Raw genomic sequence first — 11,727 nt, forward strand, 5'->3', positions numbered from 1 at the left:
CGGTTCCAGCTCTGCGTTCCATTGAACCGAACAAAACCCCGGCTGGAACACGAGGCTTATCTGTGGCGTGTTTGCCGAGATCGCGATCTGAAGAGCATCGGGCTGCTGGTACCTCGCTGCCGAAGATCTTGACGGACTTGCACCGTCTGTCGATCAAACGGCGAAGATTTCGGCCTGAAGGTTTCAGCCTGCCGACCACATCTTCAGCTGTCTCCCGCTGCACGACCATGCTGCTCCGTCTTCCAAACCGCTCTCCGGGCTCGCCGAGCGGCCTCCTCCTTCCTCACGCTCACCACGTGACCAACCCGTCGGGCGGGCTCGCGTACACTGGGGAGCGCTCTCCCCCATCGCCGTGCAAGCAGCGTTGCGGCTGCGGTGCCAATGGCGGCCCACTCGAGAGGGGCGCGGGCATACGCTCTGTGACACTCTACAATCGAAGTTTTCCTTGACGAAGATTTTGCTACTTTCCTGTCTGCAATGCTATATCATGCCGATAACGCGCATGCTGTTCGTCACTGGGAAGTACCGGGCTCGCTGCGTTAAAGATGGGAAATGCGGACAAGACAGATGGCGCTTATTGGTGCGCGGCAAGATATGACTCAAAGGGTGCAAATTTTTCCTAGTCTTGAGTGTGGGCTTGTAGATAAGATATGTCTCTCCTCAGCCCGTCAAAATATTTTCAGGGGTGTTACGTGCTCTTCCAACGAATTGTAGTATCTTAGATCTACGCTCATGTTGGTTTGTATCGCTTCGACATGTAATTTCTTGATCATTAAGTATTGTGCCCATTATTTGGTCATGCTTGTCTAATTTCCATGCGCGCTCGAGGAAACCATAGAATTGGTTGTTTGAGCTCCTCTTTAGTAGTAATAATTTACTGTGTTTTTATTGTTCCACGTGAAGGTCTTATTTGAACAGCTTTACTTTGATAGATTTATATATACGGAATATATCCATCAGAAAACCTCAAATGAGACGTATACACCTATGTAATTATGATATATGAACACACATGCTTTCTATGTGTTTCAAAGTAAGCTTCATTTCTATACTTAATAGGTTGCCATGCGCACACTCTGGCAAGGGAAGAACATCAAGCAAGCCATCGATGAGCCAAGAGTTCACCACCAATTGCTGCCAGCCGACCTAGAGGTGGAAGAATCGTTTCCTCAGGTGGGCACACCATTCAAATATATATATACAGTGTGTGTCATATAGAGCGCATTATTGCGGCTGATCTATAAAGAGAGGAGGGAACCTGGATCAGGTGGCGCTACCTTGACTTCAGCGGTCTTTTGTTCAAAATCGGGGACATTTGCATGTCACTCAAAAATAAAGGAAACACTGCGACCGCACATAGATGCCATGGTGGTTTCGTCTTGACGCACCTTTGTGAGCTCGCACTTTTGAACAGAACATAAATTGACATGATGATGATGATAGAATTGTCTTGGCGCAAGGGCCAGTTATGGACAAAGAGTGTCAAGGTCATGGTAATGGGTTGTCAATGTGACATGGATTGTGGATGTGATATTGCTGTAAAACTGCAGAAAATAAACATTTATGCAAGATATGACCACAGATACAGTGAGGTAGGTAGTGATCATAAAGTATTCTGCAAAGTGATGACAGCAGGGTGTGAACCTGGGTGAGTTAAAAAAGTGATGTCTAGTTACAGAAAACTAAATCTTGCTGCGTTTGCGACTGAACATCGAAGAATAAGTCCAGGTGGGAAACTGTATACTTGACACATGGAGTCTCGTGCTTGCAGGCTCGACACTACTTGCAGATTCGGTTCTCTGAGAAAGCAGGTTAGTTTCGACACGGCCGGAAAGTTTGGGAGCCCCTAGTACAACGGGCAGGAAATTGAGCTGCTGTACCGAGGGAACCATGTTCCAAACAAACTGGCGTACCAATTTGAGTCACTGAGCATGTGACGCTTGGTATGTGCCGCTTTTCAATGAGCCTCTTTAACGCCAACGTGTGTTGCGGGGTACGTGCTGCTTTGCGATCAGCCTCTTTAACGCCAGTTTGGCCCACCATGATTCCTTAGTAGCGATGGTCTTGGGCTGCTAAGCACGCGGTCGCGGGATCAAATCCTGGCCACGGCAACCGCTTTTCAATGGGGGCGAAATGCGAAAACACCCGTGTACTTAGGCTAGGCGCACGTTAAAGAATCCCTGGTGGTCGAGATTATTCCGGCGTTCTCAGTGCGGCGTGATTTCGGTACGTAAAACCCCATATATTTTTCCCTAATCAAGTCGACACGTGGCGCGCACAGACAACAGGCATTTTTGCTTCAACTGTGAAATCGCTGGTCACGTTACGCGCTTCTGTCATCGTAGCATGTAGGCTAACCATAGCGCCTTTGGCCAGTTTCGCTACGCGCCGCAACATACCGCGGAGATTCGTGGCCCAGATGCCGCCGATTCGCCGCCGAGACCCTCCGATCTCGACCGCCGTTCAGACAGTCGCCGTTCTCCTTCTCCACGTCGACAGTCGCTGTCACCTTTGCGCAGTCGGCCACCTACTGCCGAGGAAAACTGGTCAGAGCAGTTTCCGAGGCAAGAACCGAGAGTTCATCCAACTGCCTAAGACCTCAGTTCTCACCGCAGAATGTCACTGGCGTCCAGGTTGAGAAAGCAACCGCACAAGTTCTTGTCGGTACCGGGCCGCCGTTTCCGTCAGCCACGAAAATCTTTTTCGTAAGCTAAAGAAATTCACTACCTCGCTCTCTGACATTGCACTCTGCGCTGCTAGCGCGTAGCGCATTCTTTCTACAGCTGTATTCACCGGCCCTGTAGTCAATCAAAACGCTTCGTAAATCATCAAGCTTTTTGTGTTGCCATCCCGTTCTCAAGGTCTCACCCTCGCATGCTTCCCGTCACCTCACAGTGCCACTGTTGATTGCTCTCGCACGCAACTAGCCTTTTCGCCGCTATGAGGAACACCATCGGTCGGTGCCGACCACAGTGTTCGCAAAGTCTTTGTCGATGCTGATACTAATCTACCTACGGAGGCGTTGGTGCTTGTGACCCTGTCGTGTGCTGCTGTGCCAGACTCCACTGTGGCGTTTACGCCATCTGACATGCTTGCTCACGGCAAGGACCTATTTCTCCCGTCCACCTTCCTCACAGTTACTTCTGAACCAGCTTCATTGCCCGTATGTAATCTGCACCGCTATCCATTAACCATACTGCGTGGTCAAGACTTTAAATTTTGTACAAGCTGTCACGTGCATTTAGCATCTTGACTTTCACGATGCACCACCTGTTTTCATCTTGACGCCATAACTTCTATCTCACCAACACCACCTTATGCAGTTTTCGACTGCGCCATCGACGCAGACATTGCGCCACCTCATCACACCCAACTTCTTATAGTCCTTAACAAGTTCGTTTTTTCGTTCGACTGCAACAAAGCATGCTTGGGCCGCATGACAAGTCTGTCTCATACTATTGACGCCGGTTCTCATGCCACCTTGCGACAGCATGCGTATCGCGTTTCCGCACAAGAGCGCAGAGTTATATCACGAAACAAATGGACGACATGCTGCAGCGCGTCGTCATTCAGCTTCCTCAAAGCCCTTGGTCATCACGTGTCGTTCTCGTGCGATTTCATGCAGTGGATGTGGAAAACGCTGGATTAGTGCAGGCGTCGATCACCTGACGCGCTACGCCGAGACCGCGACACTTCTCGCCGCGACCGCACGCGAGGTTGCGACGTTCATTCTTCGCAACTTCGTCATTCGCCACGGTGCTCCTCGAGAACTACTCAGCGATTGTGGTCATGTCTTCTTGCCAGAATCAATACAACCCTTTCTTCGCTCGTGCAAAATTATTCACCGGAAATCGACTGGTTTGTCCTCACGGAGCGGTTCAACCGAATCCTCGTCGACATATTGAGAATTTAGGTCTCGTCCGACCACGCCAGTTGGGGCACCATACTCCCGTTCGTTACCCGCCGTGGTTGCTTAGTGTCTATGGTGTTGGGCTGCTCAGCACGAGGTCGCGGGATCGAATCCCGTTCACGGCAGCCTCGTTTAGATAGGGGCAAAATGGAGAAACACTCATGAACTAAGATTTAAGTCCACGTTAAAGAACCCCAGGTGGTCATTTCCCAAGTCCCCCACTACGGCGTGCCTCATAATCGGATCGTGGTTTTGGCACGTCAAACCCCAAATTTAATTTTTTAACTCCCGTTCGTTACAGTCACATATGACACTACGACGCAAGTAGCCAGCAGTTTTTCAGCTTCATTTTTTTCTTGTATGGGCGTGAGTCTTCGTGCCACTGGATACTATCCTGCCCTACCGACCTGACGCATCTGAGTGCACTACAATTTCAGGAGTCGCCCAATACGCTGGAAAATCTCGCCAGCTGGGTCGTTCATTGACAATCGAGGAACGGGACCGTCAAAAAAGACGACGTGACAGTCATCAGGTCACGCCCACCTTCCCTGCCGGTTCTCTCATTTGGACATGAATACCGCCTCACACCCGCGGCCTTTATTGTAAACTATTTGCGCGGTACCACGGTCCGCACCGTAGCATCGACTTCACCTCACCTGTGACCTATATCGTTGAGGCCGTCACACCATCGCCGGACTTTCGTTGTCGGGGTCGCGAGATAGTGCATGTTAGCCATCTCAAGCCATATTACGACACTTTCATCGCGTCGGCTCCTCGAGTCGCCAGGGTGACGCCGTTTCGCAACCGGGGCCAGTATAATGAAACAGGTGCGTCTCGTGTTTCTGGTGGCAGCTATAAGAAGACGACGACTACCCGTGCGGTGACTGCAAGATAGCGCCTGCTGTTCGCTGGTGCTAGACTAATTATCACTTGCACTTAACCTCATTACAAGGCGTTCGATTGCAGTCGGTATTGAGGGCAATGGGCTGGCCATGCTACAATGACGACGCAATTATCACGATGGTGCCACGACGGCTAGACAACCATGGCATGATGACTACGAACTGAGCACAGTTGCGTGAAGATGGCGGCATGCCGACGACTGCATGATTACGAAACTGCAAAGTGCATCGCATCGAAAGCCTATAGACAAATGCGCCATTTAAGTTGATAGTTTAATTAAAATTGTTCCTGCGTTTATCAGGGTTTAGCAAAAGCCGGACTCAAAAATTTAGTGGCATTTTTCAGACCGATGCTGAATGCGTGAATTTCGGCCGTTTAGATACAGTTTAGAGAGTTGGTATTGTGCTTTATTTGCGAGCTACAGGGTCGTAGGCTTGATCTTTTTTATATTCAGATGTCTACACTATTTAATAACATTTGAAAAGATAAACGATGGCCTAAAATCAAAGTGTATGCTATACAGTCGGCATTGATTCATTTTATTTTAATGCAACAAACCCGTTCAATATTGCTCCAGTAGTCGCCGATGAAAACAATTTTCACCATATGATGTATTTCGGTAGAAACTTCTTAATAAACCTTCTTCTTAAATGCTTATTTTTTAATTCGAAATCTTTTTTGCGAATACATTACTAAAGCAACGACTTCCTTTTACTACTGTATTCCTACCCCTGACTAATTTTATTGGCAAACGTTCAAGATTCTTGCAGTGGAGGGGTAAACCTCTATGGCGCCGGCGGAGGCAGTGTCCCCATCATGGAGGAAAGAAAAAAAAATTAAAAGGGAGTGCCTCATGACAGTATTTTAGCCTAGTGATCAAAAATATGAAATAGACGTGGGCCGTCGTCACGTGATAAACAAGCAGTAGCTTATACTCGCCTCGCTTTCGTTGTGTCTGCTGCTGTTTTATCATCTTGCCTATGGAAGGTACGAAGGCGCAGGGATGAATGTTTGCAAAAAAAAATTGCGCAGGTCCTATGCCTGTGCCGCAAACAGCGAGAACGCGAAACTTTCGAGGCGTGTGCGTGGACGTCTTTGCCTTACACTGATGCATGCGATTATTTACTGCACAGCGCTAACGTTTTCTTTTGGCTTTCCGCTTCTTTGCTTCTTCGGGCGACACTCGGTGCTCTCGTTTCACCAGGATTCGGATTTGTATATCGCAATATTGCCCGTAAACACTGCCATGGTTGCATGTTTCTTGGCGTGACTGATGCGTTCATGTTCGAGGATAATTTTTTTCGATAGAAATTATATAGACGCGTTAGGCGCATTTCCGTCGTCGTTGTCAACGTCGCCATGGTCTTTAGTATAAAATACAAGAGCGATAATATCATGGCGGCGCTCAGTATGATGTGGGCACGAGTGAAAGCCCGCGGGAGCGAGCCGAAGAAGGTAGCTCGATCTCGCGCGTGCAAGGGAGGGAGCGTGGAGGAAGCGCGCGGTGTTCCAGAGAGCACAAGGCACCGGGGGGCTTCCACTCTGGCGGAGCCTGCGTACGTGGCAGCTGAACGCGGCCACGCGGACCCTGTTTTGACAGTGACCTGCGATGGGTGCAGAGTCATGGTGCGCCGACTTCTGATAGCTTCGTTTGTGCTGTGTTCTGGCCGCTCAGTTCACGTTTAAGCGAGAAACACGAAGATCAGTTGACTCGCTGATGCTGGTGCTCCTACTAACTCTACAGCGTTTCGACACCGAGTGTGCGCGGTGATCGAGTGAGATGTGTTCATGTTTGCTTGGGCGCGCATGGCACTATGCTTGTTAATCTACTTGTAAGGGAATGTTTAGAAGTTGATACGGGCCTTAAAATTACTATCGTTAGTTCGTACAGCTGTCTACTAATTTTCTCTCCGAATGCATACCTCGCCTTTCGGGCGAGACTGCTGCCTTTTATTCATTTGTTCTTTCTATTGTGTACACACAGCGCCAAGAGGCATTACAGTGGGGGTGGGGGGGTATCCCAGGTAAAAGCACATCACTGGGATACTGCGAACATGATCAAACTAGGCAGCACGACAGTGTTCCACACAAGAAGAAATAATGTAAGCTATAGAACAATCGCACAGATTACACATCTCACGATGACGTTCAACGGCAATGCGTTTATCATCGAATCAATATAGCAAAACATTGCATTGCCACCACCAAAACTATTTATGTGTGAGGCGTGTACGGCAGCTGTACTCCTCTTTCACGCTTCCCTAGGAACACCAGGCGCCATCTAGCGCCACCGCCGCGGTGAAGCCTGCGCGCGGCATCGGAAATGCATTGCGCACCAATGCGTGGGAACGCTGAGAAACACGTCATGTGACAACCGGGCTCGTCTCTCGCGCTTATGCGTGAAATGCATGAAATGTCGATTTCCCAACTAGCTCAGCTGTCCACTCTGAGTGCCGCTCTCGCGCTTCATATTGGACACGCTTCGCCACCTAGTGGCATTGGCGATAAGCCCACGCCTGGCCTTCGAGACGAGAAGCGTGGTGAGCTGGTGCGTGCGGACGCTGAGGATTGTTCTCTCGCTTGTCGCACACTCAGTGGCACATATGCAGTGGCCCAAGCTGGCAAGAAGATCATTGAAGAGCGGCAGTGCATACCTAGTGCATTTGTGGCACAGCCTGCTAAAGCGTCGGGTTGATGTCCTTCAGGAACCCTTTTGACATGGATTCGATTCCGCTCAGCATCGGATAAATTTAAGGGATCGTTTTCAGCATTGTAGAGTGGCCCATTCCCTGTGGTATATACCTAGATACTCAAGTTGACGCCAAAGACTTTTATTCAAAAGCGGCACTCACCGAATGTCACATGCTCTACGACACAAGTTGGCATCAAAGAGGTTCACTGAAGACGAGGTCAGGGAGGCGCATGCCCAGTGTTACAAGTCGGCGTCAAAGAGTTTCTTCGAAAAGCAGTACCTAACCAGTTCCCCATCTACATTGACCTATGTCGACGTGGAAGAGGTCTTTAGAAACCCGGCACATATGCGCACATCACCACATACTCAGTGACCCATCTTTGTCCGACGGTTGGTTTTTCGACCACGGGCTACCCAGTGACCCAGGCAGGCGGGAAACTGTTGGAAACAAACTTAGATAGATAGCCTTCGGATAGCGCGTGAAGTATCCTAATAATGCTAACGCATTAATACAGATAAGCTAATCAGGTAATTAACTCAGAAAAAAATCATCATTACAACAAATCAATAAATTAGAAGGATGCAACCGATTCCACTCGCGAATCGTTTTCGGAAAGAAGGACGTGCCAAATAGTTATGTTTTACAGGATTATTAGCGTACTTTAAACGTGTGGTCAAACCGCTGTGATTAATTGTATGGTTCCCTCAAATACTTTTCTCTATAGATGCCAACAGTAGAATAATAAGTGATGTGAAAAAATTTCAGGCGAAGTTCACGACGACGATGGCCCAAACTGTCGTATTTCCGAACATCTTTTTGTACGGGTTATAACCTTGAAGTTTCTGTCATACTGTCAGCAGATAAAACGAGCTGCTAAATTCTGCGCCCTTCCTACTTTAGCGTTGTCTCGCATAATTACTGGGTTCCAGACAAGGCACGTATTATCAAGGCCAAATCTCATCATCATCATCATCAGCCAGGTTACGCCCACTGCAGGGCAAAGGCCTCTCCCATACTTCAAAAACCCCGGTCATGTACTCATTGTGGCCATGTCGTCCCTGCAAACTTGTTAATCTTATCCGCCCACCTAACTTTCTGCCGCCCCCTGCTACGCTTCCCTTTCCTTGGAATCCAGTCTTTAACCCTTAATGACCATCGGTTATCTTCCCTCCTCATTACGTGTCCTGCCCATGCCCATTTCTTTTTCTTGATTTCAACTAAGATGTCATTATCTCGCGTTTGTTCCCTCACCCCATCTGCTGTATTCTGATCCCTTAATGGTACACCCATCATTCTTCTTTCCATAGCTCGTTGCGTCGTCATCAATTTAAGTGGAGCTCTTTCCGTAAGCCTCCAGGTTTCTGCCCCGTAGGTGAGTACTGGTAAGACACAGCTATTGTACACTTTTCTCTTAAGGGATAATGACAACCTGGTGTTCATGATCTGAGAATGCCTGCCAAACGCACCCCAACCCATTCTTATTCTTCTGATTATTTCCATCTCATGATCCGGATCCGCCGTCGCTGCCTGCCCTAAGTAGGCGTATTGCCTTACCACTTCTAGTGCCTCGCTACCTATTGTAAATTGCTGTTCTTCCGAGACTGTAAACATTACTTTGGTTTTCTGCAGATTAATTTTTAGCCCCACTCTTCTGCTTTGCCTCTCCAAGTCAGTCAGCATGCATTGCAATTGGTCCCCTGAGTTACTAAGCAAAGCAATGTCATCCTCGAATCGCAAGTTGCTAAGGTATTCTTCATTAACCATTATCCCCAATTCTTCTCAATCCAGGTCTCTGAATACCTTCTGTAAACGCGCTGTGAATAGCATTGGAGGGATCATATCTCCCTGCCTGACGCCTTTCAGGACAAATCTCACGTGTGTCTAATAAAGGAGCTCGCTGGAAGTCCTTGCAAATGTCTTTGCACTTCGGCGAAAAAACCTGAGTATCTGGCCCGCTTTACCTAATGCGTAATCAACATGTCGCTGCCAATGAAATTATGCGTTAATTTCTAGGTATTTATAATCTAATACCTTATGTGTTGCAATATCATTAGTGGTGCGAAAAGTCTGAGGAGCCAGCTCTTCTCTAGTTCATTCCACGAAATCTGTGTTGTTCAGGTTCGACTGCATGCGCCATTGCGTGCACCAGTCATTACTTTTGTTAATATCTCTTTGCATACAAATTTCGTCCTAAGCAATAGTGATTTTCCTATACAATACGCTTTCATCTGCGAAAATTCTCTTTCGATACTGTAAGTTATATTATTAAGGCACAATAGAAGCAAAAGTGGTCACAAAACAGAGCTTTGGAAAAGTCTGAATTTACTTCTGTTGAACTGGACGGGACACAATTGAAAACAACGAACTGGCGACACGATGCCACGCAATCAGCAACCCATAAAATCACCTGAGGAATTATATTATGTGCGGTACTTTTTCCCAGAAGTGATGCTAGCGTTATCATAAGCAATGCCGTCTTGAAATCTTCGAATTTGCAATGCACCGAATTTTCATTCTCTAATGCACACGATATATCATGCTCAAATCCGGTCAGTCAAGCCTTCCCGAAAGCCTTGCTATCGAGGCGTGAGCGGTGATTACTGATTCATATGCTGTATACTACTGTTATATATTTTTTAGAATTTCGCATGCGACACAAGTACGATATATTGGCCTGATGTTAAGCACTTCGCACGGAGGGCCTCACTTAAGGATCGGTGTGACTACTCAAGTAAGAATGGCGCAAACGCCCAGGGGCGAGATAGAAAACAAGGACGAGTGCAGAGCGGCAACAATGATTCACTTTGAAAAATACGAAATTATATATCCTGGCATAAACACGTGTAGCAACTTAAATATTGGTGGGTAAATAATCAATTTCCAGTTGACGCAGAGTCGCCGGTTTGCCTCGAAAACGCACATGTCACCGGACCTAAATCTCATTCGCTATCCTATCTTTGTGTCTTGACAGCATCAGGTTTCCTTTAGCAACGGTTTGCACTTACATTCCTTGCAACGTAGGCACATATTACACAATTGGGTCCCTTTAAAGGAAGCTCTTTGTTTCATTAAAGGGTTGTTCAAACACCGTCCTGTTTGTCCAATGTACCATTTCCCGCAGGATAGCAACTGCGTTGCCGTCATGCAATCGTCGTCGTGCCGTCGTCGTTATGCCATCGTGGATGTTCCCTCGTCGTCATTCCAGCTTCGTCATCCTATTCCCTTCATACCGGCTTCGTCACGCCCACGTCATCTAGCCATAGTCGCCACACGCTCATCACCATCCCATTGTCCTCCTGCCATCGTTGGCACGCTGTCGTCGTTATACCATCATCATTTCAGAATCGCCTTCCCGTTGTCGTCATTCCGTCGTCGTCATACCACCTTCGTCGTTCGATTGACGTCACAGTGTCGTCCTCGTGTCGTCATGATTAGAAACGACTCTGGTGAGCGTGTGTCTCAGCAAGTTGGGCCGACCCCGCACGTAGCTGAACCAAAGGAAATCTCAATATCACCCCTATGGAGTCTAAATAAAGGTGTCTTCAGCAATAGTTTTTCACGCTACAATGCGAGAATGCTAATTGCATTAACGCTATAGTTGTCATGGTGGGTAGGGTCGAATCTCTTTTTACCCCATCACTGCGCAACCAACTATCAGAAAAGTCTGATCTGCATAACATTATCTTGCAACATTATATATTTGAAAGAGCACGCTGGAACATTTGGATGGTGAGTAAGACAGCGATTAAAAAAATCGGCACCTGAGTGTTTAAAGAACTTTGATCAGACAATTCTGCAAGAAAATTACGCGCTTAATCTTTTTCTTTTTGCAGTTACATTATTGGGCTCGTGATCTAGGCTGTAAGACGTTTAGTTTATTGCTATTTTGGCTCTTTTCTTTTTCAGAGGTACGTGAGCGATTTGAAGAAGAAAGGACACAAAATAAAATTCAAGAAAACCATGCCTAACGTTATCAGCGGCATTCACAAGCGAGATGGCCGACTCTACGCCAACACCGATTTCAGGAAGGGTAGCACTGTCGACGGGGAGTGACGCATAGCAAGCCGAGCTTAACCAAGGCAGATCCACGGAAAATAAAGATTGTCCCACAATGAGTTCTCTGTCGTTCTAGTTTTTGCATTGGCTCCAAGCAATTAAAGTTCATCGGAGCAGGAGGAGGCGAGATTAAGCATTAACCCTTTCAGACGCTATGTACACAAT

At 47.5% G+C, this 11,727-nt stretch overlaps 1 protein-coding gene across 4 annotated transcripts in view; it reads left to right on the forward strand.

Moving 5' to 3' along the window:
* Positions 1-11,609, forward strand: part of LOC135905598 (scoloptoxin SSD14-like) — a 153,369-nt gene extending 141,760 nt beyond the window's left edge. For 2 of the 4 annotated variants that reach the window (XM_065436547.2, XM_065436550.2), the window contains 2 exons: positions 1,060-1,173; positions 11,413-11,609. In XM_065436547.2, the coding sequence (XP_065292619.2) occupies positions 1,060-1,173; positions 11,413-11,559 (261 nt within the window). In that variant the 3' untranslated portion in view covers positions 11,560-11,609. Of the gene's footprint in view, positions 1-1,059; positions 1,174-8,813; positions 8,889-11,412 lie in introns of all 4 variants that reach the window. The other 2 variants (XR_010565419.2, XM_065436548.2) reach the window with 2 other exon arrangements.
* The last annotated feature ends 118 nt before the right edge of the window (positions 11,610-11,727 follow it).

The sequence above is a fragment of the Dermacentor albipictus genome, chromosome 1 (assembly GCF_038994185.2).
Source record: "Dermacentor albipictus isolate Rhodes 1998 colony chromosome 1, USDA_Dalb.pri_finalv2, whole genome shotgun sequence".
Lineage (NCBI taxonomy): Eukaryota > Metazoa > Arthropoda > Arachnida > Ixodida > Ixodidae > Dermacentor > Dermacentor albipictus.